The sequence below is a fragment of the Crocodylus porosus genome, unplaced genomic scaffold (genome assembly GCF_001723895.1).
Source record: "Crocodylus porosus isolate Cpor-Errol unplaced genomic scaffold, CroPor_comp1, whole genome shotgun sequence".
NCBI classification, from domain to species: domain Eukaryota; kingdom Metazoa; phylum Chordata; order Crocodylia; family Crocodylidae; genus Crocodylus; species Crocodylus porosus.
This window is the reverse complement of record NW_017728886.1, coordinates 265,317,520-265,345,159: the sequence shown is the minus strand read 5'-3', so window position 1 is coordinate 265,345,159 and position 27,640 is coordinate 265,317,520. Positions and strand designations below refer to the sequence as shown.

At 49.1% G+C, this 27,640-nt stretch overlaps 2 protein-coding genes across 2 annotated transcripts in view; one reads left to right on the top strand and one right to left on the bottom strand.

Moving 5' to 3' along the window:
- The window catches only part of SLC45A4 (solute carrier family 45 member 4), a 50,773-nt gene extending 39,407 nt beyond the window's left edge, over window positions 1–11,366 (top strand). The window contains exons 5-8 of the mRNA XM_019553278.1: window positions 1,226–2,301; window positions 2,391–2,490; window positions 3,697–3,908; window positions 4,932–11,366. Coding sequence (XP_019408823.1) covers window positions 1,226–2,301; window positions 2,391–2,490; window positions 3,697–3,908; window positions 4,932–5,294 — 1,751 coding nt within the window. The 3' untranslated portion in view covers window positions 5,295–11,366. The remainder of the gene's footprint in view (window positions 1–1,225; window positions 2,302–2,390; window positions 2,491–3,696; window positions 3,909–4,931) is intronic.
- A 13,521-nt stretch (window positions 11,367–24,887) lies between these two features.
- The window catches only part of DENND3 (DENN domain containing 3), a 64,437-nt gene continuing 61,684 nt past the window's right edge, over window positions 24,888–27,640 (bottom strand). Inside the window, exon 21 of the mRNA XM_019547750.1 lies at window positions 24,888–26,608. Coding sequence (XP_019403295.1) covers window positions 26,330–26,608 — 279 coding nt within the window. The 3' untranslated portion in view covers window positions 24,888–26,329. The remainder of the gene's footprint in view (window positions 26,609–27,640) is intronic.

Genomic DNA, 27,640 nt, shown 5'->3' with positions numbered 1-27,640 from the left:
AGATCTGAGCAAGTTGGAAAAATGAGCAGAACGAAATAGGATGCAGTTCAACAAAGACAAGTGCAAAGTGCTGCCCCTGGGCAAGAAGACCCACCAACACGCTTCCAGGCTGGGGGATGACCACAGGAGCAGAAAGGGATCTTGGAGTCGTTGTTGACTCCAAGATGAACATGAGCTGTCATTGCGACAAAGCAGTCAGCAAGACTAACCGCAGTTTATCATGCGTTAGCAGGTGCATGACAACAGGTCCAGGGAGGTGATGCTTCCCCTCTGTGGCACTGGTCAGACCACAGTTGGAGTATTGTGTCCAGTTCTGGGTGCTGCACTTCAAGAGGGATGTGGCTAACCTTGAGAGGGTTCAGAGGAGGCCACTCATATGATTGGGGGCCTGCAGGCAGAGCCCTACAAGGAGAGACTGAGGGACCTGGGTCTCTTCAGCCTCTGTAAGAGAAGGCTGAGAGGGGATCTTGTGGCTGCCTATAAATTCATCAGGGGAAGGCAGCAGGGAATTTAGGATATGCTCTATTTACTAGGGCATCCCCTGGAGTAACTAGGAACAATGGCCGCAGTGACGGAGAGCAAATTTAGGTTGCACATTAGAAAGAACTTCACAGTCGGGGCTGCCAGAACCTGGAATGGGTTGCCAAGGGAGGTGGGGCTCTCCCCTACCCTGGGGGTCTTCGAAAGAAGACTGGACGAGCACCTGGCTGGGGTCGTCTGACCCCAGCGCTCTTTCCTGCCCAGGGCGGGGGGTCAGACTCAGTGACCCACTGAGGTCCCTTCTGACCCGCACATCTATGAATCTACAAACCCAGCAGGTGGCACGTGCTCAGAGCATGGGCTCATCCAAAGTTGTCATCTAAAAAGGGATTTTAAATCAATTTTGAAAAGATTTGCCTAGTAGAAGGGGCATTAGTTTTCATTTCTTTAACCTCTTGCCCAAACCTGGCTAAGAACAGCCTCCAGCCTGGCATTGGATTTCCAGACTTTAGATTCAAACACGGACCACTTGCTAAATGGTCAGTCTGAAATCAAAGGCTCATATAGCCTTCAAAATAAGTGGAACCTTGTCTACTTAAATTCCTCATATTTCTACATCTCCATCACAGGCTTCACGTGGTGCTTGAAGGCAGGCTGTGGTTTGATGTCAGAGTAAGTCAATCCCTGTTTCCATTTGATAACATTTTACACCTTTTTTTCTTTCTCCCCGCCCTTTCTTCCTCAGGTCTTGGAGGAGCAATCGGCTATATGCTGGGAGGGCTTGACTGGACACAGACCTTTTTGGGCAATCTCTTCAAATCTCAAGAACAAGTACTTTTCTTCTTTGCAGCCATTATTTTCTCTGTCTCCGTAGCTCTTCATCTTTTTAGCATTGAAGAAGAGCAGTATAACCCTCAACAGGATAGAACTGATGAAGAAGGAGACACGCTGTCTAGTGTCAAGTACAGTGGCAGTCTCCCACCCCTCAGTCATTTGAATGCAATTAGTGAGGAAGATCCATATGGAGCTTCTCTGTTCCCTGACAATGGTCATTCAGAGGCAGACCTCGACCTCGATTTCCTCGAGGTGAATATCGTAAGGAGCAAGAGCGATTCTATCCTGCACATGCCTGATGCTACTATAGAAATCGAACCAGAGCTGCTTTTTCTACAAGACATTGAGCCTTCCATTTTTCAGGATGCCTCCTACCCAAACACACCCCACACCACCAGCCAGGAACTTATGAAGTCCAAATTCAACCGTTTGTCTGCTTTCCTCAGGGAAAATGAAAAAGAGGAGGAGATGTTGCTTGATAATCACTTGAATGTAGGCAAAGTCCCAAATGCAAATGGCTCCCTACCAAAAGAGCTCCTGAATGGACATGCTAGAATTGGCATGAAGCCATCGAGTACTTCCAACTCCATGCGCAGACGGAGACACATGTTCTACCGTCAGCCTTCTTACACCTTCTCGTACTATGGCAAAATAGGTTCTCGCCGCTATCGTTTCCGACGGGCCAATGCCATTGTCTTGATAAAGTCCTCCCGCAGCATGAATGATATCTATGACATGCAAAAGAGGCAACGGCAGAGATACCGGCACAGGAATCAGAGTGGTGCAACTAATTCTAGTGGAGACACAGAGAGCGAGGAAGGGGAAACTGAAACCACTGTCAGACTTCTGTGGTTGTCCATGCTAAAGATGCCAAAAGAGCTACTGAGACTTTGCCTCTGTCACCTCTTAACCTGGTTTTCAATCATTGCTGAAGCTGTGTTTTATACAGATTTCATGGGACAGGTCATTTTTAAAGGTGATCCCAAGGTGAGCAATTAGTGTGTGTTGCCTAAGGCAGACTGGTTTCTGCTTTGCATCTGTTTTGTGATTCCCTAATAAATTTCTCTCTCTTGCAGGGCCCTTCTAATTCTACTGAGCTTCATGCCTATAATGCTGGAGTTCAGATGGGCTGCTGGGGATTGGTCATTTATGCTGCTACTGCTGCTGTTTGTTCAGGTAAGTCTGTCAACAGGCAAATCCAGCCAGTTCCAGAGACGGTAGCTTAAATACTAGTGTAGACTAGTGTTCGCCTTCCAGTTAAAAATTTCCTCCAATCTCAAGATTTACATGCATTTCAAGTGTTTATAACAGACATCTTAAGTGAGGCTGAATCGGTGTGGAGACATTCCTTAAGAGTAGAAGTGACAGTGCAAAAAGATCCTGTGTAGGGTGAAATACAGAATTGCACTGAGGACACTTTCTGATGGCTAAGGGCCATTAAACTGAGACTGCCTGCTAAAAATTAAAGCTCATAACGAGGGTATCTTTTTAAATGGCAGCATTTTGCAATGCAAAATGATGAATGTGCACTTAGGAGATGGGAAGCTTCAAGGACTAGGTTTCTCTAATAGCAGAGAAACCACTTGTAAGCCTTAGAGCTACCATTCAGACTCGGAGTATGTGCAGTAATACAGCATTTTGTACATGCTGCAATTTTTTGTACATGCTGCAATTCTGCTTTTGTGTCACATCTGTGGGCGTATTTACAGACGTGAATGGCAGGTGGATAAAAATCCTGGAGACCTGCCTCTTTATCGAGGCATGTCAAATATATAAATCCAGCCAGGCCTCCCATCCTAAAATGCAAAAGGACACGTGTTGTCCACAATGAAACCGTATCTAACTGGTTTAATTTAGCAGAGGATTTCTTATGAGAACAGAGTCGGATCTGTGCTCAAGGAATACATGCTGAACCGCTGTGCTTCAGTCAACTGTGCGTTACTGCACATGGTTTCTGCAGTACAGTTTCTTCCCTTCCTTTTAATGGTCTGTAAAGAGGGGTTTTGGATCAGGAATTCTCTTCCTGTCTGAGATCTTGTGGGGGGGGAAAAATACCTTTCACAAGTCCCTTTATATTGGCCAAGTGTTTTACAATGCAGTGTCTAGCTGAAGACAGGGAAATTTCAACCTCTTTGAAAGATGGGGAGGCATGCACACATCTGTGACATCTACACAACCCTGTAGTGATCTCAGTGATTTAAACAACTGTAAATTTAATGTTGAATGAAATGGGGCTAGAGTTGCAAGGGTTTTGCTGCTACAAGAGCATGCAGATGTTGCATGCACTACATTTTCATGACTGGACTGAGACTGTGATTGAGGAAAGACTGTCAGTGTTGTACAGTTTCCCTGTATAGGCTAATAACTTGTTCTTCTCTGCAGCCTTATTGCAAAAATATCTGGACAACTACGACCTTAGTATAAGGGTGATCTACATTCTGGGCACACTGGGCTTTTCTATTGGTACTGCAGTAATGGCGATGTTCCCCAACGTGTACGTCTCTATGATCATGATCAGCACCATGGGCATCGTGTCTATGAGTATATCATACTGCCCCTACGCGCTTTTAGGACAATACCATGATATCAGAGAGGTAGGTGAAATTTATTTCTTCACAACAGAGCGTTCTCACTGCTCTGCAGATTTTGCTTCTGTCGCTTAGCTTTAAATCCATTCATTTGGGGTATCAGTGTTACAGGACTTGTACAGAGCAGTGTAGCCTTTGACCGCCAAGACTGGTACTTAATCTGGACAGAACTGGAGAAAACGTTGTTGAGTTCAGGACTAGTTTGTATTCCACATGTATTTAGCTTCTTTAAATGCACCACTTCACTTAGGCAGAGTGAATCCCTCTTATGAAATAGTGGTCACAGGATACAGTGGCAATGGATAAAACCTTGTACGATACGCACATTCATTACTTCAGTGTTGGCAAACCCTTTTGTTCAGTGCACCTGCCTGCCGAGGTTTCCCATTTTGTGAAATGTGTTAGGTGCTCTAGTAAGGGTTTGGAGCTACAACCGCAGGTATAGGGTATTGGAAAGCTTAAAAAGTTTCTGCTGGAAGTCGGCCAGGACAGTGCTACTCTCGTCTTAGTATTGTCGTGCATGGGTTTGAGAGCCTGAAGGGAACAACTGGTTTTCATACATCTGTTTGTGTAGAAGTTTTGTTTAAAAATCCTGCTAATATTCCTGTGGCCATTCATTTTTGCTTTTCCAAAAAAGGAAAAAAGCTACATTGGTGAGACCTGAAGTAAGTGCCATATTGAAGCTGGCCATACCCCAGTAAACTAGAGTGACTGCATGTCTGTCCGGTGAGAAGCGAGTAGGAACGGTGGCTGCCGATGGAAGCATTCCCACTTCTTACTCGGCACTGCCTGGGTAGTGTTGATCCCATTGCCACGTGACCTTCAAGCAAAAGTGACTGACTTTAGTTATTCAGCATGAGGCACCAAAGTTTGCAGTCTTTTGGTCCTTGCACTTGGGTTCCCTGTTCTTTCACCTCCTGTGCAGACAAGACAGGGTTAAGAAATCCTGGGAGGATTATTCATTGCTCTAAGTACTTTGCTGTCACCTTTTTTCTTTCCTAATGGGTCTTCCTTCCTTCCCTTTTTCAGTATATTCACCACAGCCCTGGAAACTCAAAGCGAGGATTTGGCATAGACTGTGCCATTCTGTCATGTCAGGTTTATATCTCCCAAATCCTTGTGGCCTCGGCACTTGGTGGAGTGGTGGATGCTGTTGGCACAGTCCGGGTTATTCCGATGGTGGCATCCGTGGGGTCCTTCCTAGGCTTTTTGACCGCTACCTTCTTGGTGATTTACCCAGACGTCACTGAGGATCCCAAAGAAGAGCAGAAGGGACTGGGCCCTCCAGAGACGACTGACAAAAACGGCGTGAACGCGGAGAAACCAACAGTTATAAAGCTCACGCGGAAAGGGACGGCTTCAACGGAAGTGCAAAGCGAGTCTGTTGTGTAAAGGGGCCACCTCTCATCCATGCACATTCCAAGTGGTTCGAGCGCTTGAGGGAGGACGTTGTTAAGGGAAGAGAGATGCGAACCTTCAACGAGTGTTGCTTGAAACGGCAGCAAAAAAAAGGCTATTTCATGGAAAAATGTAGACGAAATTCCATAGTCCTGAAATAGGTTTAAACAGGTAGCAATAGTGCTAATCGCTTTCTCAACAACCTAGAAAATGTCATTTCTGAACACTACTTTTTTTTAATTCAGAACACATACTTTAGATTTCAGCTAACTTCTACAAAGTTGCAGGTGCATCGTTTGTGCATGGTTTTTAAAATTGTTATGACAGGTTCACAGTGTATACACTTAGCAGTTTTAGCAATTTTTAGACTGTAATGGGAAAAAGACAAAACAAACATTACTCTGGCCGTATTCTTTGCAGTTTTTTGCCTAACATTTCAGATCTTGCTAGTGTCGTAAGCGAATGCATAGGCATCTTGATTGGTGGGGAGGTTCCCTCCTCAAACGCAATATCAGTCTACTGTATTTTAATTTTACTTTGGATTTCATTGTATTTTTGTTGGTGCAATAATTACTTAGTGTTCTTTTTCTTTGTAACTACTGCAGTTTCCAAGAGCTGCTGTGAAATCTTTATTTGACAGATCTATTCCCAAATCTGCTGTTTGCAAGGAACTGATGGAGGTTGGTGCATGGTTGAAACAGCTGAAAAGGTGGTTGGCACTCGCAGGGAGTGCTGAATTTAAGCATCGTGGGAACACACCGGAACAGTTTTCAGCAGGGAGCTTTTGCGTGCTGGTGGACTCCCTGGGGTTGGGTTTCTCTCTTGGCGTTTTAAAGCTGATCATCTCCTTTTTGATGGAGCTGCTGTGGAGAGGGGAATCTGTTCAGGTCAGCTTCATGGATGGGTATTTGGAGTCCCATTAGTGGGCAAAGAAGTTGTTAATTTATTTGCACTTTTTATGATCCTTTAGCATCCTGGCTGGGAATGACAGTGGCAGAGTTGAAGGCACAGCATCAGTGCAACAAGTTGAACCAGAGACCTGCCTATAATAACTGGGCATAGTCTGGTGATGTGGAAATCTGAGAGACAGCTTTGGGCCTTAACCAGCCCACTGGCATTTACTGCTGTTCTGCCTGTAGATGGGGGTTGTTGTCCCTTAGCCCCTTAGAGCCTCCGAATGTTAATCCTGAAGCATGACCTCTTTTTATTCCCTTCCTTCTGGATTTAGGACACAGCTGCAGTGCAAAGAGATTTTCTGTGAAGAGTGCTACTAGTTTAATTTGAAATGACTATTTGAATAGTTAGCAGTGCCCAGATACTTGAGTTAGACATAACTCAGAGGTTCAGCTGCCTTTTTAAAGCTCTTATAGAAATACAGGCAAGAAACTTCCAGTCCTTATGAGAAATATTTGTGACTCTACTTCCATGTGGAGTAGAAGAGGCTGAAGCTATTTCACATGTTTAAAATGACAAATCAAGCTGCTTGTTGTAATATTTCTGCTGCCTCAGACTCCTTATGACAGTCCTTTTAAAATGCATGTGTGAATCATGCTGCAATATATACCTTCAGAAATTATAGATGCATATAGATATATATTTCAGAATGAAAAGCAGTTTTTTAGTAAATTACTTGAATTGTCAATGTATTTAAGAGAATATGTATGTTTTGGTATATCTGAAGCTAACATGCAGTCTTGCCAACGTCATTGCTAGGTTACTAATGGCATCTGGGTTCGTTTCTGAGCGGAAGGACTTCAGTCAGTACTCGCGTCAAACTCCCTCAGGAGCGGATAAGCTGTCTTTAGGCTGGTAGACTATCTTAGCACTGAAGCATAGAATTGCACAGGATTTTAAGTGTTTCACAGTTTTTGATTTTTTTTTTTTCCTTACTTTTCTTGTGACAGCTGTTTTTATTTAGAATGCTTTTAGTGAATTTTGCTTTCAGGCAAGAAAATAATACTACTGAAACTTTTTTAGGACCTTGAAATCAGTTATGACAAATATATTAACTGAACTGTAGGAGTGAATCATCTCAGTTAAGTTTTAATGCATCCTGGTAGCACTCGCATATAACGAATGCAGTGCTGTGCTTCACCATGGGAGCTGGCTTTCTTGTAAAATATAAACCTAATTAGACATTTTAAAAAGGCTTTAATTTCTTTTTAAATGCTCTTTCTAAAGCTCTGCTTTGTGTTAAGTGGACGCAGTTGAGTAGTTCTTAACTTAGGCATATAAACAAGTTTTACAGTCTCCATTAGTGTTAAAATTGCAGTTTGAAAACATTCATCATATTCTTAATGCCAGTCTTGCCCTTTTTCTCCTTGACAGATGCGTTTCATTGGTTTGAATGTAGTTTTAAATCTGCATTACTTCATGCAACAAACACCCTCTTGAGTCAAAATATTGGGCATTGGCCTAGTTGGCTGATGAGACAGGCTGGGGGAAGAGGGGGTTTAGCTACCTCTTGCTGTACTGCCAGAGCAAACATCACCTCCTCTTGCTTCACGGGGGCTATTCTGGAAAGGTGGGAGAACTCCCATTGCAAATCCACAGGATCCCAGTCCATAGGTCTGGGCAGGTTGAATTTGGTGCTGGCTAAACCTCTTGTTCTTAAGAATTGAATGTTGGAATACTCTTACTTTGGGCTTTTAAAGAGTTGGTTTAGCGAGTTGCTGTAGCACATCAATGAGTGCGTTGTTTTGTAGTGTGGAGTTTTATTCCAGCGCAGCACAGATTTGTAACCAAAGGAGTTCACTCTGTACTTTAGCCAACTTAAGAAAGGTGGCGTCCCATGCCAGTGTCACTTCTGAAAATTTCCTTCTTCGATTTTTACTTTCCTTTTTTTGAAGGAGTATCCCTGTCAGACACAGTCACTTCCTTGCTCTAACCTGGACCCCTTATCTGCAAATGCAAAAATGATTTCCATCAGGTTGCACTACTCGCACCCACCAGTGTGGCTGGAGGAACATGCTGAGAGCTGCTTGTAGTCGCTCTGATCACCACTTAGGTTTGCTGATCTGACCACAGTCTCTTTTATTCTGTGTACTCCACCATCTAAGATGCACGCTGCAGCAGGTTTAGGCTTTGAGGGTTTAATTCTTCCTCCGCTTCTCCAGACTGCAGCACTTTACTCAGATAAAAGTCTTCATTTCTGAACGCCATTTAGACGCCTCCAAGTCAGGATCAGATTTTTGTACTATTAAAAAGCGTTTCTTGGTACGAGTTACCGGCTTGTTAGGCTGTGCTGTTAGCAGGGTAGTGTGTTCATGTACCCGTTTTGGAAATTAAAATTGAATTTGCTCCATTGATTTTACCAGAGTCCCACCAGCGCTGAGCTGTGCTGTATGCTAAGGATGTTTTCAAAAGATGGACGCCGTCTTTTTTCTGCAGAACGTTCCCATCCCTGTAGAGTCGGAGGTGATTCCTTGAGATCTCTTGCTGACACTAGGCTTTTACTAATAATCTGATTTTATCCTAGGCCAGATCAGACAGCTCTGACGGTCACTACGGAAAGACGCGCGTCTTTCTTCGCCAAAGTTGCAAAGTTGTCAGAGGGAAATGACAGTGAATCCAGTAGAAATCGGGACTCTTTGAAACTCCTTGCAGCCTTTGCATCCTCTCATGCTTGTGCTGTTTCGACAAGATGGCACATTTCCAAGCTAAGAGGACTTGCTGAGAACGAAACGACTTGTAGCCTCCTGATCTGATGCGAGGAATCAAATTTCCTCAATCAGCTGCTCCTGAGTAACCTGCAGGGTGGAAACTCTTCCTTGGGCCTGATTGGCTAAAGCAGGCTGCCTGGAGCGCGTTTCTTGTGGGGCATGTATTGTTTCAAAGGGCAGGGATGTTAGAGCGGAGGGATTCTCCATCTTGTCTCCTTCAGTTTGAATTGCTGCTGTCCCAGATCACTTAATACTGTGGCAGGGGTAGCAATACTGCCAGGCCTGTAGTTGGAGACCAAATGGTACCAGCTTATTCCTAATGTTAGGTCTTGGTAAACCAATGTCTTGCCCCAAAAGCCTTTGTGGCCAGCAGGACTTTTTTTGTGTTAGTCATTACAGTGGGTTTTAGTTTAGGTCCTTAATACAACTTTGCAACTCTTTGGATTAATAGTAATTTCCAAATAGGAGGAGGAGGAGGAAGTCAAATGGTCATACTCCAGATTTGTGCCTGGCTCTGCCCAGAGGAGGGGAATCGGTGGAACAGCACAGCACAGCTGACGATTTCTCTCCTCGAGACTCACTTGGCTGTGAAAAGCATTTGTTCAACATTTCACATCTTACCTCGTAGCAGTTTCACATGGGCAGGGGGTTGGTGGCTTGACGCCAGCGGGTCAACGTCTAGCTCTACCGGGAGTGCAGTTAACTCTTTGTGGTCTACCGGGCAAGAGTTTCACTTGCGTTCTTCCAGCTTCCCCCCATCTTAGTCCAGTGCACAAGCTGAGCTATAAATATTTAGCTTATTTAAATAAAAAACCTTGCATGATACTCTGAGGATATGTAGCAGCTTTTTGCATCTGAAGTATCTTGTGCATGAGCAGTTCTTATTTGCAGCTGTCTTATCACTTGTTTTCTGTTAATAGGCCAAATAAATGCAACAAACACCAAATGCTGCACAGGAATGGTATTTGACTGTGAGAGACACCAAATTGTATTGTTCCCCGATAGTAACTTCTGTGTACAGATGGGCCCGGAGCTGTTCTTCCTTCAACCACAAAACTCAAACGTCCATTGCCTTGAAAGAGGAGCTCCCCAAAGTCTTGTATTTCTCATGTTGCATCCAAAAATCATGCAGAGGCATCTTCTGTTAGCTGCAGTATTAAACTAGATTTTACGTTATGGGATTTTCAGTACAGCCAGCTAAGGAGACCATCCTAGAGCACAATGAAAGGACTGGATTGTCTTTTCATAATGGGTCACTAACTAACATGGCTTCTATCAGCCAGGGGAAAAAAAAATACCAGTCGATCACTAAGGTGCTCAGTTTTGCCTCCGATATAAATTAAGACAATTCCCCGTAAGACTGTGTGTGTGTTATCCTTATTGATTTCTAGACCAAAACAGCCCTCCACCCCGTCTTGTTTTCACCTTGCCTTTCCAATCTGCAAACTGCTGGCAAGAACGGAGTTGCTGCGACACCCGGGAGCCTGAAAACCTGGGGCATCACACGGCATCCTGGTTAACCCCGAAGCAAAGGAATTGGCAGCAGCAAGCATGCTTGCGCTGGTGCAACTGTTTGTCCACCCAAAAAAAAAAAGCAATTGCAAACTGTCACTGAGCTATCTTTTTTTTTTTTTATTTTTTTTTTCCTCAAAAAACATTCAAGGAAATCCATTACCTGGATTCAATTTGATCAACTCAGGCTCTTTTTACTGTTTAAAATCTCCCAGCTGGAGCTTGAAGAATGTAGCCCTGCTACATGGAGCGGTAGCTTTGAATCTGCACCCACCAGCACTAGTTTACATCAGGACTGTAGTTAGTTAAGCCTGCAATTCACTCTGAACAAATCTCTCCTTCTGATGTAACATAGTCACTACAACCTTTTGGTAGCCAAATAACCAGCTTACTTTAAATGCCTCATATTAATAGAAAGCTGCATATAGGCATCTCATAATGAAAAAAAGAAATATTTAGTTCCATTGTGAACTGGCCATATATGACAACTACTTTTTTATCAACTTATTAAGTTGGGGCACTATAATAGCTCTTGCTGAGTTTAGCGATGTTTTATAAGCATGTGTTAAACACATAACAAGTTTTATGAGGAAAAAGGGATACAGAAAAGTAACGTCACAGATGAATGTGTTTGAGTGAGTAGACAGCATAATGTATGTGTTTGGTTTTTTTATTTCTACACTGTTGAGCTTATTTTCTGATTTACGGTAAAGATTTGTTGCATGAGAAACTGTTTTATTGTGTTCTGCACTTTCTGTTCTTTTTGTATAATCTTGATTTTTCTTTTACGCGTAGAAGAAAGAAATCAATTTAGAAATTGGTCTACTTCACATTGCCTTGTGTTCCAAGCCCTTGTTCTAAAGTTCAATATTAATAAACATTTCAGAGTTTGTGTGGCATGTTGCTGTGTTGGTCATGGTGAAAGGGCCAGTATTTTGAAAACATGCGTGTTATCCCGTGCTTATGGCTAGGACAACACATGACTTGCTTGTCTTGGGGATGCGATGTGTCTTAGAACATTAACTCATTCTGCTTCCCCTCTTCGTGCCCCTCAACTGCCCGTTGGGAATGAAATAGTCAACCTCTCCAGATTCATGAAGTTCAATCCAATGTTGATAAAACACCGCCTTCGAAGAATTACATAGGAGTGTACACTGCTGACAGTAGGCCATCATGGAGTGGGAGTTTAGAAGAGGCCGTGTCCCAAGCACCAAAAGCAGCCTGCACTTGTGGCAAGCTTAAATGCAGAATGCAGTCTCTACCCTTTCCTGAATGTTTCATAGTTTATAGGGGCGGAAGGGACCTGAGCAGATCATCGTGGCAGGAAAAAGTAATGGGGTCAAATGACCCCAGTAATGTAACGAGCAGCTCTCACCTACTGAGTCAACAAGAGCTCAACTCCACCCTGTGATTGCTAAAGATGACTCCAGCCTTGCATGAGGACAAAGGTCTGGGTTTAGAGCAGTGATTCTCACCCAGGGTGCCACAAGATCCTTCTCAGGGTGTCGTGGGGCACTACATGATATTAGCACTATTGGGTGTGCAAACACCTCCATGTGCTTCACAAGATTAAACCCACAGAATTCAAATAGGAGCCCATCGCGTCGAGACATTTCTAAGACCAGTGGGTCCTTGGCAGCTGCAGAATTGCTCTAGCACTTTTCCGTACTCAAAGTGAGTGAAAGCAAAGAGCTGCCATCTTCCGAGGGGGACCGTGAGCCTAAAAAGTTTAAGAACCGCTGGCTTCAACCTTTCCAGCTACTCGAGATGAGCTTTTGTAATCCACAGTAGAAAGAAAAATCCTAGGAGGGACCTTGTAACTGAGACCTAGAGCTTATGGGCTTTAGGCTCTAGAAACAGCCTCTGAGGGGTGCCTAAGGTGATAGTTGTGACAGCCAATTTGTTACAACGGCAGTACCCCGTGCTCCAGCCTCCATCGCCACTGCCATTTCTCACCTACTTGGGTTTTGCTCATGCGTAGTTCTCAGCATGGTGGAATGCCAGAGGTGCTTGACTCAGGACTTAGTTGTCATAAATACCTGTGGAAAACCACTCAACTGTAAAACTTTCCTCTTACGTTTGTCTGGAGGAAATTGAGACTAGCTGGGTCTTAAAACCCACTTCTAGGTTGCCCTGTGCCTACAGAAGCCATTTCAAGTTGACTAACCATTTGGGTTTTATTGGAAAGATGGCACAGCTGAAGTCCGAGGCACTTCATAGTTTCATAGTTGGTCGGGTCAGAAGGGACCTGAGCAGATCATGGAGTCCGACCCCCTGCCACGGCAGGAAAGAGTACTGGGGAAGTACTGCCTACCCACCTTAAATACAGTGGCAAATCCAAGGTGGTAGCAGCCTCCATAATACACACTTAGGCTACATACAGGCATTACACATTGCTATTAGGAGAATCACAGCTTTCCTGGTAGACCCACAAGTGTACAAGAATTCACACCGTTTCTCACAGAACAAAAATGGGGGTTCTAGGAGAAAAATAACCCATCCCTAACCAAGTGTAGTTTGATCCTGGGAGACTATCTCCCAGGAGAATAAACACCTGTACACTTCCCCACTGCTTAATTGGGGACCAGAAGGAATGGAGAACTTGGGGAAATGCTCCCTAACGCCTTCCTGGGACCAGGTTCAGCCTGGTCTGGTAAAGGTTGGGGGAGCAGCTTCTCCCAGTCCAGGAGGAGCTGAACAGCAGGGAAAGGCTCCCATGCCTTCTCCAGATTGAGGTCACCCAGGTATTGTCCAAATGTCTTAGGCCATTCATCCAGTTTTGGGAAAGATGTTAAACCACTGAAGTTAGGTAATATGTTAAAAAAATGCAATTCTACTTTGGAAGGCTTTGTCTGATGCATCCATGTTGGGTTAGAGCCCCACCTTGGGTTTGCATATTTGCATCATCAGGTTTTCTCCTGTTAATCTCTATCCCTGCTTACCTGATTTATTCTGCAACTTCTTCCTCCTTTGAGACAAGTTGAGAACAGATATAAGCAGGTGCAGTTCTCTGGAAGTTGGTGCTGTCAATGCCACACAACGCTAACCCAGATCACGATTAGTCTTGCTAGAGGTCAGATGCGTCTCTGCCTCATCCCTCTTTAATCTGTCTCCTCAGGTTAGGTTAGAATTTCATAGACATTAGGGCCCCGAAATTATCCTACCGCTAAAGCCTTTGCTGTTCAGTTGCCAGTAAACTATTTTCCTCCTTGTGAGAATTGGCTTTCACTAGGCCTGAAGTGTTGGCCTTCTAAACATTTATAAAAACCCAACAGGTCTGGCCTTAGGCTTGCTGTGGAGAGTTTGGTCAAGTTGTAAGCAAAAGAAAAATCTTTACCTGGCTAGACTAAGCCCCTGCCAATCTCTATGCCAGAAATTAGCTAGTATAAATACCTGTAAACCCCTCTTTTTAATCCTCCTTTAGGCTCGCAAGCATTAGACACCTGGGTGTGGTGCTGCAGCCTGCACATGAGGGGTTGTGTCTGCTGTTTGCAGCTGGCACTTGTTCCAGGGTAGAAGTCCAATTGCTCGGGAACACAGCAGTCTGCTGTGCTTGGCTTGGGAAATGCCTACACGCACTAGTTCAGCCCCATGTTTCATGGCAGAAGGGTCAAGTGAAGGAACCTGTTCCCATCTCATAAGATTTTACTTTATCTGGGCTGAGCCCAGCATGCTTAAACTTGAACAGGGGTGGGTGATAAGTACAGCTAGTCAAAAAAGCCCATGGCTGAATCGATTCAGTCTTTGCAGGTTAGTCTAAGCTGCAGAGATTAAACCAAGAAGTGAGTGAGCAGACATTCACTTTTGATTCAGGAGATGCAGCCACACGCCTGCAGTGGCTCAGACTGGAAGCCGGGGAGGTGCTAGAGCATGTCTGCCAGCCACTGCCAAGGGGAAAGGACTGAAGTGCCAAGGCTTTCCCCTGCCCCCCTGCTCTAGTGGAAGGGGCACGGCCAGGCCTCAGCCCAGGTGGGGGTTTAAATCCCCTCCCTGGCTCACATAGGAGCCCCAGCCAAGTTCTGCCTGGGCGGGGAGGGGCAATACCTGCCAGGTCTCTGTCCCCCCCCCACTCAAGGTGGGGGGGAGAGTAGCTGCTGCCAGGCTGAGGAAGGGGTGGATGGGGGGGGAAAATAAAGGTAGTGGCATTGACTTCATAAAAGCTTAAACAAGAATAGTCTTTTCTCTGAAGCGAGCATGTATTGAACACAACACTTTACAGCCTCAAATACACAACAAAGAACAACCAAAAATCTTGGCCTACGCTACGATACAGCCCAGTAAAACACAGTGCGAGCTCACACAGCTTAGACTAACTTAAAAGAGAAATGGGATGCAGTAAACCAAAAAGACAAGAGGAGAGGCCTTGTATAAGTCTCACGTAATCCTGAGGGCAGCGTGTCTCCTTTCAGCCAGGTATTCAGAAAGCCCTTCTTGGGGAACCAGCGGGTGGTCTTCGGTGTGGGAGTGGAGATCCCACAGGCCTCATCTCTACCTGGGTTTTTACAGGCATGCTTGCACCCTCTTGTCCCCCTTGGGTGCCTCGACAGTACACTTGTCACCTCTGGCAGGACTCTCGCGCATTCAGTGTCTTAGGGGTTCCCGTCTCCCGCCTTGCACAGGTTCTGCCTTATAACGTAAGTGTGGTTCTCCAACGATCGGGCCAGGTCTTTGCCAACACTGCCGCCCTCTCCATCTGGTCCTGCAAGGCTTGGCCCTCTGCTCACAGGTGGCAGGGGGCCAGTGCATGCAGCCCTGGTTCCCCAGCCTTTTTCTTCCTCCCCCACGGCCTGGAGGACCTGTGGGGAATTATGCCCCCTCCCCTTACCAACTGCTTGCCTCAGGCTCTGCCAGAGGTGGGGGGGTGGAGTTCGCTGTTCTCCTGCCGGCCCCCAGTCCCTCTCAGGCTGTTCCCCGCCTGAGCCCCCGCCACCCCAAGCCCCTGCTCCAGGGTCGCGTGGGGCATAGCCTGACAGGGGCTGCCCCCCCCGACAGACCCAGCTGCAGTCCCCAGCCAGGTTTCCCACCCCCTCGTCAGCCAGCCCTCATTGCTCCAGCTAGAGAGCAGAGGGGCATGGCCTGCTCTCTGGAGCAGACAGCACTGCCCAGCCCAGGGCTGCAAAGCATCCTGGGATACTGGGGGACACTGCCTCAACTTGGCCCAGGAAGGGATCTGGGACAGAAGTTTCATAAACCAGTTTGACCTAAACCAGTTAAGTGTGAGACTACATTCAGCCAGGTTTATCTTAAACCAGTTTTGGTGATTTTGAAACTGGGTCCCGTGCACTGAACATCTGTTCTGTTACAGGTGTAAACCAATTTTGGATCACTTAAACTGGTTGATGTGTAACATGTCCCTAGCCTCAAGGACAGCCGAGAAACTGAATTATCTGAGTCAGGACAACAGGAACAAGGGAAAACCAAGCACAGTGTGCGTTTAGTAGCCATTGCAGGAAGGAAAAATTGCAAGACTGACTTGTTTCACCAGGTACTTCTTTTAGGTGTTTCCGGGTCCCAGGTTGCATGGGCCACCCTGCGTCTCAGCCCAGCTGCAGCCAGCCCAAAGCACCCGTGCCGTTGTGTCACTACCGTGTGGCTTCTGCCGTCAGGGCAGACAGGTGCAGCCGGTTACTAAGATGCTCGTTTTTGCCTCTGATTAATTTAAGATGATTCTTAATGAGAATGTGCCCATGGGATGAGGCCCTCAGCTGGCGTAAAACGTTATGCCTCTGTTTACCTCTGGCCCATAATGGCACGTATTCTGAGGAGGGACCTTGTGGTGTCAGGGCGCGCTAACGAACTCCGGCTTTGCCTGCTCCCCAGTTGAGCCGGTCTTCTCCGGCCACATCGCAGCCATCCCACTGAGCACAGCCTCCCTGGTCTGCCTTTGTGCTGAAGCATCAAAGTTGGATGAACCATGTCCTCGGAGGAAAAGAAGGGGCTGAGCTGGGGAGACGCGGCTTCATGGCATTTGTTTTGCGTGGGAGACACGAGGCAGCTCAGCTGGGGGAAGGGGAGCTTGGCCGACTCCTCTGCGTCCGAGCAGACCGCGAGCACAGCCCGACGTGGAACAACCTGATCGACAAGAACCACGAGCCACGGTGTTCCCTTGCTGTATCAGGCCTGCTGCGGCGGGAAGAGAAAAATGCCCGTTGTATAGCTCGGGAGAAACGACTAGCCACCTGGCTCACTGACCTGTCAGGCTCCACCCCACGTGCTGCGTGCTGTGATCTCCCCGCAGAGCAGTGCCCCCGTGAACCAGCCCCACTGCCCTGGAGCTCACTGTCGCTGTGCAGAAGAACTGCGATCACGGCCTGATCTTGAGCGCCGTGACGTGGGCCGAGGGGAAGGAGGGGGCTTTGGCATCGATGGGAAAGCACCGCTGACGTTGCGAACGGACGCCGCTCACCGAAGCCGTTGTCTGCGCTCAGTGCACGTGCCCCTCCGCCCACCCCGCAGAATAAAGCTTCCCAGGCCGAGCGCTAGGCAGGCAGCGCCGCCAGTGCCAAGCTTGCAGCCCTTTCCCTTTGTGCAGCCGGTGCAGCTACTGCTCCCTCCAGCCCCAAGCGACTGAGCGCTCCTTGTTTCCTGCGCCTGCCGGCCTCATTTTCCACCTCATCCCGCCCCCCGCAAAGCCGATGGAAATGAGCCGTTCACAGTTCTCCAGCCGGGGGAACCTAAACCAGGCCTGGCGATCCGCTGTGCCGGGAAGCGATGGTACAACTTTGTCCTGGTAGCAAGCACAAGGAGCTCTTATAATCCAACAGCTTGAGCCTATGTGCAGGGCTAAGTCGGTGGCTCTCAGCCCCCTGGTTAGACTTGAGGCCGCCCCTTGTTAGACTCCAGCCCCCCTCAGAAAATGCCAGCTCTGAGCTTCTGCTCATTTTCTATGAAAAAATACCAGAGCAATTTTTTTCCCTTGCAAAGGACTCGGCGAGACCAGAGCAGGGCAGCATGGTCGCGATGCTGTGAATTCCTACTTGAAACCTCTGGCAGCGGTTTGCACCCCTCGCCACGCTACTGTCGAGCAATGCTCCACAGCGGCCTGACAAGGATCTTGCAGGCCCCGGCGGGGAGTCCACGATGCTGCTCAGCCGCTGCCTGGCCCCGTGCATCCTGCCGCTGCGTAGCTGGTACCTGAGCGCCGGCTCAGCCCTGAGCAGCGTCCCCCCGCCCGTCGGGGGCATGCTGGGGGCTCGGGGGGCAGCCACGCCAGACTTGCAGGCCGTAGTTAGGGCCCTTCCCTGGGAGGGGGCACTCAGGTGGGACTCCCTTCTCTGGCTGATGAGGAGAGAGGGCATGAACCCAGGTCTGGCCGAGCCCTCTGGGAGCTGCTCTACCTCGTCTTAAGGACTTGTTCTTCGGCCTGCCGAGGAACAGCGCGATCAAGGCGCTCACGGGGCGGCGAGCTCCCTGCGAGGACGTTACTTCTCATTCTGCTTCAAGCAGTTGTGGACGGGCATGGGCCGCTACGGCTGACGCTTAAGGAATAAACCCGTCACTTCGACGTGGCGGCGGGGTCGGAGGAGGCCAGCGCACGCGGAGCTGAATGCAGCAGCAGAGCGGGAGGCTTCAGCGAGGGCATTTTTTCCTGAGCCATCCCAGGCAGAGGCCTGTCCTGGAAACTTGAACACAGTGGAACCACTGCCTGGGGACACTGGGACATTAGAGTAAAGTTTTTCCTGAGACTTGATCCAAACCTGCGTCGTTGCAATTTAAAACCGCTGGCGCATGGCCTGCTCCCTGGGGGAAGGGGGAACAGCTCCTTCTCTCTTGCTTTTACGGCAGCCTTCAAGTATTTGAAAGTTACTCTCTGTTTCCCTTGAATCTCGTTCTTTCCAAGCTAAACATACCCGGCGCCTTCAACTTCTCCTGCTGGGACCAGGCTGCCCCCTTCCCGGGGAAGGCATTTCCTACCCCCATGCAAATGCTTGTGGCATTTCCCTGGGGGCAGGGACCTGCCTGGTACCTTCTGCTCACCCTCCCCGGCTGTAGTGCCCCTTCTCCCCCACCACCAGCACCTGCCTCTCGCTTTCCCTCATCCTCAGCAGCCGAGTCCCCCCCCGCCAAGCCCAGCGCCCGCACCGACTGCCCCACGCCTGTGACCGGCCCCTCCCGGTCTGTGCTGCACTTGTCCCAGCAGCATCCCCGTGACGTGGGGTGGGCCACTGACCCCACGTCGCCACGGATGACCCGGCTTTGCCCAGATGGGCAGCGCAGGGAGACGCGTGCAGGCACTAGGCCCACGGCCGAGGCAGGGGGTGCGTCTCACTCGCAGAGAGCCACAACCACGCCAAGCGGCAACGCAGGCCACGGGCTGGAGGTGCCATGGGGAGGGTCACCACCTCCTGGCTGGGGTTCAGGGTTAACTGTTGCCCTTGGCTGCTTGTTTAAACCCCGCCCCCTCAATGCAGGGACTTACTCCTGCAGCGATGGCCACTGAAACGGGAAGGCGGAGGGGCGGCCACACCCTTGCACCCCCACCCACTGTGCCCCAGGCTCCGTGCGTGTGGCAGGTCCATCGGGGGAGGACACGGGTGGCCCCGCGCAGCGGTCTCCGTAGCAGAGCCCTCGGAGCCGTAAAGCTGGGGTGTGAGCCGAGGCCGGGCTGGGAGCACAGGGCCATTGCAGCACCAGCACTCGCTGCAAACGGGGGAGGACCCGCAGCAGGTCCCCCGCTGACGCGCTCGGTGGGCTCCCACCACAGCTGTTTGCTTGGCTGCAGGAGACGGTGCAGCCGTGCGGCTCTCGGCGAGGGCCCGTTCTCTTGCTGCCTTCCCTCCCGGGGAAGGAGGCATGAGGGCACAGCTGAGCACGAACGTGCCTGCCGTGCTGGGAAAGCGGGCCGGCCACCCCACTGCCCCACGTAGAGATGGAGGCGCAGGGGCTGACGCTGGGGGGCTGCGGGGAGGTCGGGGGGTCACAAGCAAGGCTGCAGGGAGAGGAGGACCTCTGATGAAGGCAGCGCAAGGGCCCAGCCCTGGGGCTTGGTGACGCGGCCAGGAAGAGGCAGTGCCCGGGGGCCCAGGAGGAAGACTGGCCCCCGAATCAAGCTGGTGGCAGTCCCTGAAATGCCCTCCCCAGGAGGGCGCTGCTGAGCTCGCAGCTCCGAGGGAACCGCAGCTCACGCGGGCCCAGAGGAAACGGCAGGTCGAGTGGCACCTTCGGGCCGTCAGGGACATGCGGGGGGCCAGGGTGGGGGCAGAGCGGACGCGTTTTGGGGAGATTGTTTCGGAAGGAAAGCCCCCACAAAGTCAGAAGCAAGAGGAGGCGGGGGTGGGGGCCACGCTCTGCCCAGGCGGGAAAGCCATTTGCTCCGAAAAACATTCTGTTGTGCCGCCCTGCAGCCGCATGAGCAGAGACATAATCCAGGTGGCTTTCCCTTGGCCGTGAAGGGCACTTAAAGCCAGTGGCCCAGCCTCAGGGCCCACTGGCAGCGCTCGCGCTGGCTCCCACGCTGCCTTTGCAGGGGTGGGAGGCGGTACGGCCAGCAGACGTGCTGGGCTCGCCGGTTAAAGGAAAAGGAGCTGCTGCAGGCAGGGGCAAGAGCTGCCCGATTCCTTGGTGGTTTTCCAGCAAGGCCCAGGAGCTTCTAAGACCTGCTTGGCTTGTTCCTGGGCTGAGCCCCTCCAGTCCTGGGACGCTGCAGTCCCTCAAGAGCTACACGAGCATCCTTTTGTGCAGCACACGTCCCCGTAACGGCAGGGTTCCCGTGAGCGCCGTCATCCTCTGGCCACATCCCCAGCCAGGGACAGCTTCTGCTGGCTCCTACCTCTTTCCTGCATTGAATCCTCCAAAAAAGTGATGGTGAAGGGGACGCATTGGCTCACGGAGAACGGCTGCCTGCCCCCAAGCAGCAATCTAGGCCCCCAGGCCCTGGAGCCCGCTGCAGGCGGAGGGCTGCTCTGTCACACCTGCTTGGGTGGGCACAAAGGCCTGACGCGTTCTGCCACGGGCCCACGTGCTAAGAAGAGAAGTGGGGGCAAATCTGGTCCCAGCTGTTCCCCCGAAGGGCTCGAACCCGTGTGACCACGTCCCCCGTGGAGCCGGTGCTGAGCGCTCTGCCTTGGAAGAGGAGCCGAGCTTTCCCTCGCCACTAACCCAGCAGCACCCTCTGCTGCCAGCCCAAGGAAAGGCGCTTTCAAGGACACCGAAAAGACGGGAGCACAATGAAGCAGGGAGGTTGTTTTCTCCGTCTGGTGCCATCTCCTGATGCGATGCGGGCCGAGCGGCCACAGGCCTTTCTAGGGCTCGCACGTCTGCACACGGGCCAGAACCGCTCGAGACAGGGACGCCCAACGAGAGCAAATCAAGGCCGTTCCCAGCACGTTGTGCTCCTGCAGCAGGGACCGCCTGTGCCGCAGCCGGGGCCTACTGGTGGTGCCTGGAAGGGGATGGCCAGAGCGAGGAGCACGAGCTGCTGCAGTCTGGACTGAGGGCCTGGAGCTCTGCTGGGTTTCACCTGTCTCAGCCCTGAGCACACCCTGCAGCCTGTGCCTACAGCCGTGCGAGTCCCATCCGGGCGCCAGCTGCCATCTCGTGCTCTGGGCACTTGGGAAGGGAAGAAGCACGTTTTCGATCACTGCAGAAACACAGGTGCCAGCAGCGCTGCCTCCTTGGAGCAAGGCTCAGGGCCACAGAAACCGACTGTACAGTGAGGTGCAGTCTCATAAAGCGAGCAAAGCAGTTAGGCCAGGCACGGGGATTTTCTGGAGCCTTCCAGGTCAGGTTTCCTTCCCGTCTGCTCTAGAGCTTTTAATGCATTTATCATCTTGTAGGCTGCACGGGGTCACGTCAGACCATGCTTCAGGCCTTCTGTGGTCACCTCCAGGGCTCAGGAAGGAGCGTTTGACTGCATTTCTCGACTTCAAAGGGTTTGGGTTTTTCCTCTTACCTGTGCTTCTTCCTGAGGCATGGAAGTAAGATGGGCACTCTGACTGGTACTGCACACTTCTCTGATATGGGGTGGGAGGATCCTGTTCACAGCTCGGGCTTAAGACATTTGTGAGAGCTAGGTATCCAGGCTGTAGGCATATTGGTCTAGAGGCAAAAGGAATCAGGACACGTGGTAGAGGCGATAGCTTTTATTAGACCAACTCAATGTTTGCAAATAAATTTTTTTTGCAAACGTCTAGTTGATGTAATAAAAGATAGCACCTGTACCACGAGTCCTGCTTCCTTGCGAGAGCTAGGGATTTCAGCCCACGGCAGTGGCAAGGGTCATGTGTGGGGGGTGGAGGAAGAGGTGCTCTCTGCGTACGGGACACGGTCCCCTTCTTAGGATCACCTGAGTCAGTTTTCCCTGACAGCAGAGGGGCCCAGCACCGCAGTGGTGTCCAGGTGTCTCTCGTTCTCCAGTCTCTCTGGGGCTCGGACTTGATCTGTTCACGTCCCTTCCGACCCTAGAAACCACGAAACCTAGAAACTATGAAACTGAGGTCTTTGTACCAAAGCTCCTAAACTTGTGGTGGAGCTGTGGGGGCAAGTGATGGCTCGGGTGTGCAGACAAGGGCATGGCAATAGGCTAGGGAAGCAAAGTGCAGTGTAGTGCAGCAGTCTGGTGTCTGATCAGGCCATGACATCCTCTTCCATCACCCTTGGTAAAATGTCAAACAAGTACATTTGCACTTCCTCCCCTTCTGCCATTCAGACTCACACGAGGTTTCACATCAACACGCAGAAAAAGACACGGCCCTGTTTTCCTCCGAGTCCCTCCCTGGAAAGCTTCCTTGCCCAGACCGCTTCACAAAACCTTGGCAGCAGCTGGGTGTCGGGTGCACCAAGCCTGGCCGGTATCTTGCTGACCCGTGTTTTCTCCCTAGGGCCCCTTCTGGTTACATGGGGCTCTGCTCCACAGCTGACACCCCCGAGTGCCGGAGTTAGAGGTAATGAGAAGGGAAAGCAAACAGGTGACTGGGGGGAAAAAAAAAAAGAGAGAAGTGTTATAGCTATGCTGTTCAGTCTCTTCTAATAATGGTAAGAGGCTCAATTCATGAGAAGCTAATGAAGAAAGGGAGAGAGATGCATGTTATCTGGACACAGCAGCCATGGATCTGTTCATAGCAGCCAGGCTCGGGGACAGTCAGGCAACAGCACTCGGAAACTAGCTGTACTACAAACACTGGCAAGGTGAGATCACATAGGGGGCCCGATCCTTAAGGGTGCTGAGTACAACTCCCATTGGTTTTTATGGGAACAAGAACCTCTTGGGATCAGGACTGCATGCCCCTGGTGTTGAGGAAGGAGGAATAAAGAAACGGGGAGCAGTGAACTAAAATCCACAGGGTTTAGTCCTGGCCGAGCCAGAGCAGGCACCAAGTACAGCACAGGTCCTGGGCCCGGCGCGTGGAGCCAGTCTGGTGCACAGAGTGTGCAGCATGTGGATCAACTCCAGACCCAAGGGTGGTGCTGGGACATGGGTGATGGGCTTCACTGGCTGTATTTGAGCAGTCCCTTGGGGAGGAGGAAGGGGGCAGTCCGTGCCCAATGAGAACAGCAGGTAGTGCTTGGGCATGTTTTGTTTGGTTTGAAGCATCTCGTGTCCTTGGTGCCTTGTTTTAATTACCCTGCTGACCTGGAACCCAATGCCAGTGCACGACAGCACTAGCAGCACAAAAGCAGTGTGGAATTTGAAAAAAAAGAAAATTATTCCATGACATTCACTAGACATGCTCTTTTATCCTTGTAAGCCATTCAAGGCAAAGTCAGGTGGCAGCCATCTCTAGGTGCTGGCTACCAAATTCCTGTTGTGCTGGAAAGTCCATGAGGCAAGCTAAGCAAAAGCAAGTTTGGGAGACTGAAAAGGGAGGCAGATGCGGATAGATGAGAAGCAAAGTAACTTGATCAGCAGTTGACTTTCTCCCTGGCACTTCTTGCATCATCTATACATACCTAATGCAGTAAAGAATCACATGCTTTATACACGTGTATGTATATATATGGGAAGAAAACAGCTACGTCTATAAAAGACTTCGCAGACCACACTAAAATGGGGGGAGAAGTGGGCATGCTAGAAGGGAGGGACAGGCTACACCTGGAGCTGGACAGGTTACAGGGGTGGGCGGATGAGAAGAGGATGGGATTCAACACTGACAAGTGCAAAGTGCTGCACCCGGGGAGGAAGAACCAGCACCATACCTACAGGCTGGGGAACTCCCTTCTGTCAGGACAGAGGCAGAAAAGGATCTTGGAGTCATTACTAATGCCAAAATGAATATGGGCCGGCAGTGTGGGGATGTGGTCAGGAAGGCCAACCGCACCTTGTCATGCATCCACAGATGCTTCTCAAGCAAGTCCAAGGAGGTGATCCTCACTCTACATCACATTGGCAAGACCACAGTTGGAGTACTGCGTCCAGTTCTGGGCACTGCACTTCAGGAGGGATGTGGGCAGCATTGAGGAGGTCCACAGGAGGACCACTCGCATGATCAGGGGGCAGCAGGGCAGGCCCTACGAGGAGAGGCGACGGGACCTGAGTCTGTTCAGCCTCCACAAGAGAAGGAGGAGGGGTCTGGTGGCCATCTATAAACTGGCCAAGGGGGACCATCAGGCAATGGGAGAGTCCCTGTTCCCCCGAGCACTACTGGGAATAACAAGTAACAACCGTCACAAGCTGGCAGAGGGCAGATTTAGGTTAGATATCAGGAGGCGCTACTTCACAGTCAGGGCAGCTAGGGTCTGGAACCAACTTCCAAGGGAAGTGGTGCTGGCTCCTACCCTGGCGGTCTTTAAGAGGAGGCTAGACAGACACCTAGCCGGGGTCGTTTGACGCCAGTACTCTTTCCTGCCATGGCAGGGGGTCGGACTTGATCTGCTCAGGTCCCTTCCGACCCTAGAAACTGTGCTGCCTGCACAGTAGCTTGTTACTACTGTGCAGTAGCTTGTTACTAGCATGATAGCGTCCTGTGGCACAAAGCGTGATGCAATGCTACTGCGCAGTAGTAATGAGCTACCGTGCAGTCAGCATCACCAAGTAGCTGTGCGGGGACACTACCACGCAGTACTGCTCAGTCACTTTGCACTTGTAAGTACTAAATGGCTACACGGTCACAACTGCGCGGTCAGTCTTGTGTAGATGTGGCCTGTGACTCTCATTCTAGTCTCTCTCAGCTTTCTCAGGATTTGCAACGTGTTGATGGAGAATCCCCAGCTGGCCTACAGCAGCCCCTAGCATGGGAGTCGCTTGGTCAGGGGCAGGGTGGGGAAAGCAGCAGCAGCCCCATGCTCCAGAAGTTGTTAGCAGACAGGAAACTTCTTGGGAATCAGTGCTACCCAGAGATCATGCATTATGCATAGCCTGGTGCAGAAATGGTCTCAGTTTCAAGAAGCCACAGCTTCATCCTTTGCTCAGGAAATGCTGGTCACTGATGGGAAGGTAGGTCTTCTGTTTCTTTAAAAAAAGCCATTAGTCAGGAGCTAAAATTCCAAAATAGTGTTTAATATTCTTATTTTCCAGAAAAGGCACAGTTTCAGCTATTATAAAGTGACAATCCCTTTTTTCAGGTGAATAAAAAAAAAGACTTAAAATAGTTACATAGGCTATATCATCAGGAGTACTGCATACAATACTTCCATCAAGCCTACAGTGCTATAATTTTATATTTGTTACAAAAATAGCAGCTGATTTTCTTCATCTATTTACAGTATTTCATAGTATTGCATATTTCTACAGAGATATATACAACCACTCTGCATACATATATGGTTTCTCAACTCAGATCTGCCTATTTCTGACAACTATCAACATTAGTATCTTCTAATCATAATGTTTAACCTCAGGATTACCATAACGTCTTGGAAGGAAATGATTAAGAAACTTTGCTCCTGGGGAACTCCAGACAACAAAACAACGGCATTTACCGTCCGACAATACAATGGTATTTACTTTCAGTAACAATTTTGCATTATCTGTTAAGTAGTCTTGTGACTGACTGAAGAGTCGAATGTGAACTCCTTGTTAGATATGGGCTGCGGTTGCTCATTGCAGACAGTCTCACTAAGGGGGTGGTGTGGGATCGTGTGGAGTGAGTCACTTTTTTGCATCGTAACAAAAGCATTGCTCCTAGCAGCAGGCACGGGTGATACTGAAATGTAAGTATACTAAATTAAACATTTCAAAGGAGGAACTGAAGCGGCAGTTTCATCCTAAGCACACCAAAGATCTTTCAAGTATTCCTAAAATTGCCTTCCTCCAAGAAGTGCAAAAGTAAACAGTTACTTGAAAATATCCAAATCTCTTACCACTTCTAAGTGCTAGTACAGAAATCTATGTCTACATGTGCACGTTCAATAATACAGCACCATCGATAAGCAGACGGCAGGAATGGCTAGTTACAGTCACTACATCAAATTTAAGTTTCTTTTTCAAATAAATAGGTCCCACTGTTACAAGCTGTCCAGCAGGCAAAATATCATCATTAAGAGCAGTATTTTTGCACAATTTTCTCTCCCTGTTGAGAACAACCTGAAATGGAATTACTGGACCTATTATTTCCTGGCTGAAGTCAGTTTACATAAGCAAAGAATTTGGCCCAAAATGTCGATGCTAAATAATAATGCTAAAATATACATATGCAAAATGCATACTGACGTCTAAAAGCCAATAACTTCTCGTCCGTTTTCCACTTTTTATTCTGTCGGCGGGTAGAGGCTGACCTAGGCAAGGGGCAAACAGAAATTCACTTGGGGGGTTCAGTTTACCACAGTGGTGTAGTAACCGCTCAAATAACTAAACTTCTACATTAGAAATAACACTGATGGACGGTTAAGAACCGAGGAGTGAAGTGGGAGTAAACAAAACCAAAACTAGCAAGTTTTCCAAAAGAGGAATTTATAAAACTGTATATTTGGAAAATGAAACTATTCAACTTTCCAAATAGCGATCTTCCCTTCTTCCTTCCCAGAGCCGCTGAGGACGTATCTGTTCTCTGCAGAGCACAGGGCCTTCACCGTGTCCGCATGGCCCACCAGCTCCTTCTCCACCCTTTTCCTTTCAATGTCTACCACGTAGATCTTTCCTTTGATTTTGCCCTGCGATAGTCCTCTGCTGCCAATCCAGAGCTGAAAAGAAATAACAGCTTTTGAAGCATTATATATTCCCAGTAGGTTTAAGGATACAGCTGAAACAGAGGAGTTGTTCTGTCACCCCCAGGAGACGGTCATTGGCTTCTCTACCCAAGTTTGAAAAGAGGCTTCCCATAAAGTGGCTCACTGAAGATAGTTCTTTGTACTTTTTTCTGTATATGCACTATAACACATGTTAACTAAAGTTTGCTAGTTAGAAAGAAGACCATTTTGTCTGCTTTACATACACAACTGTCTTGGGTTTTTGTTCCAGAAAGACACAACATACAACGGCTAGATTTTTTTTTTTTTTTTTTAATTAAAAAGCATTTAGAAGTAAGTTTATAGCAGACATCACTGTCATTTTTAGCACCTGGCAGGCCACTTTGGCACAGCCTGGCTTCCCAATAGCTGCTATTTCACTACCTAGAGCAGAGCTATGAGGTTTACTACCCACATCCCACTTCAGGCAAGAGGGGGGACAGGACCTGTTGGCCTGCTGATTGTTGGCAGGATTAAAGAGGAGGACTGAATGCTCAAGCTGAGGAAGGGGGACGGTCGGGTGTTTGCCAATTTTATTTCTGTACAAGTGAACTGGACAATGACACTGTTTAAGGCATTAGTGGGCTCTGAATCGATGGAGGGGAAGAGGGGTGAAGCTCTGGAAAGTGTAAAAGAGATAATGCTCTGGGTTTCCAAGGAATTTGTTGGTCACTCAGTTTGGGGGCTCTGTCCGGATGGCTTCTTTCTCTGGTTTGCCACATCAGATCCTGGCGCCCATAGCAGAGGGGCTTCCCAACTCCAAAGCAACACACATTTTGCGGAAGAAGGAGCGATAAAAGGTTCCAACTGGGATTATTTTAGGAAAATTAACTACTGATTTTCTACCCAGGGAAATATTTGTGTCATTAATTATGGAAACAGATGGCAATGAGGGGAGCTTTTTAGTCCCTTTTAGCCATCTTTTGTTGGGCCTGTAGTGTGTTGAAAAAGACCAGCTAATCAGACTTTACTTTTGTACATTAGCCCATGGGTGTCGGTGTCTCTTGAGTCAGGGGGGCATGTGCCCCCCCCGACACCAGTCAGCAACCGGGGGATGAGGTCCCC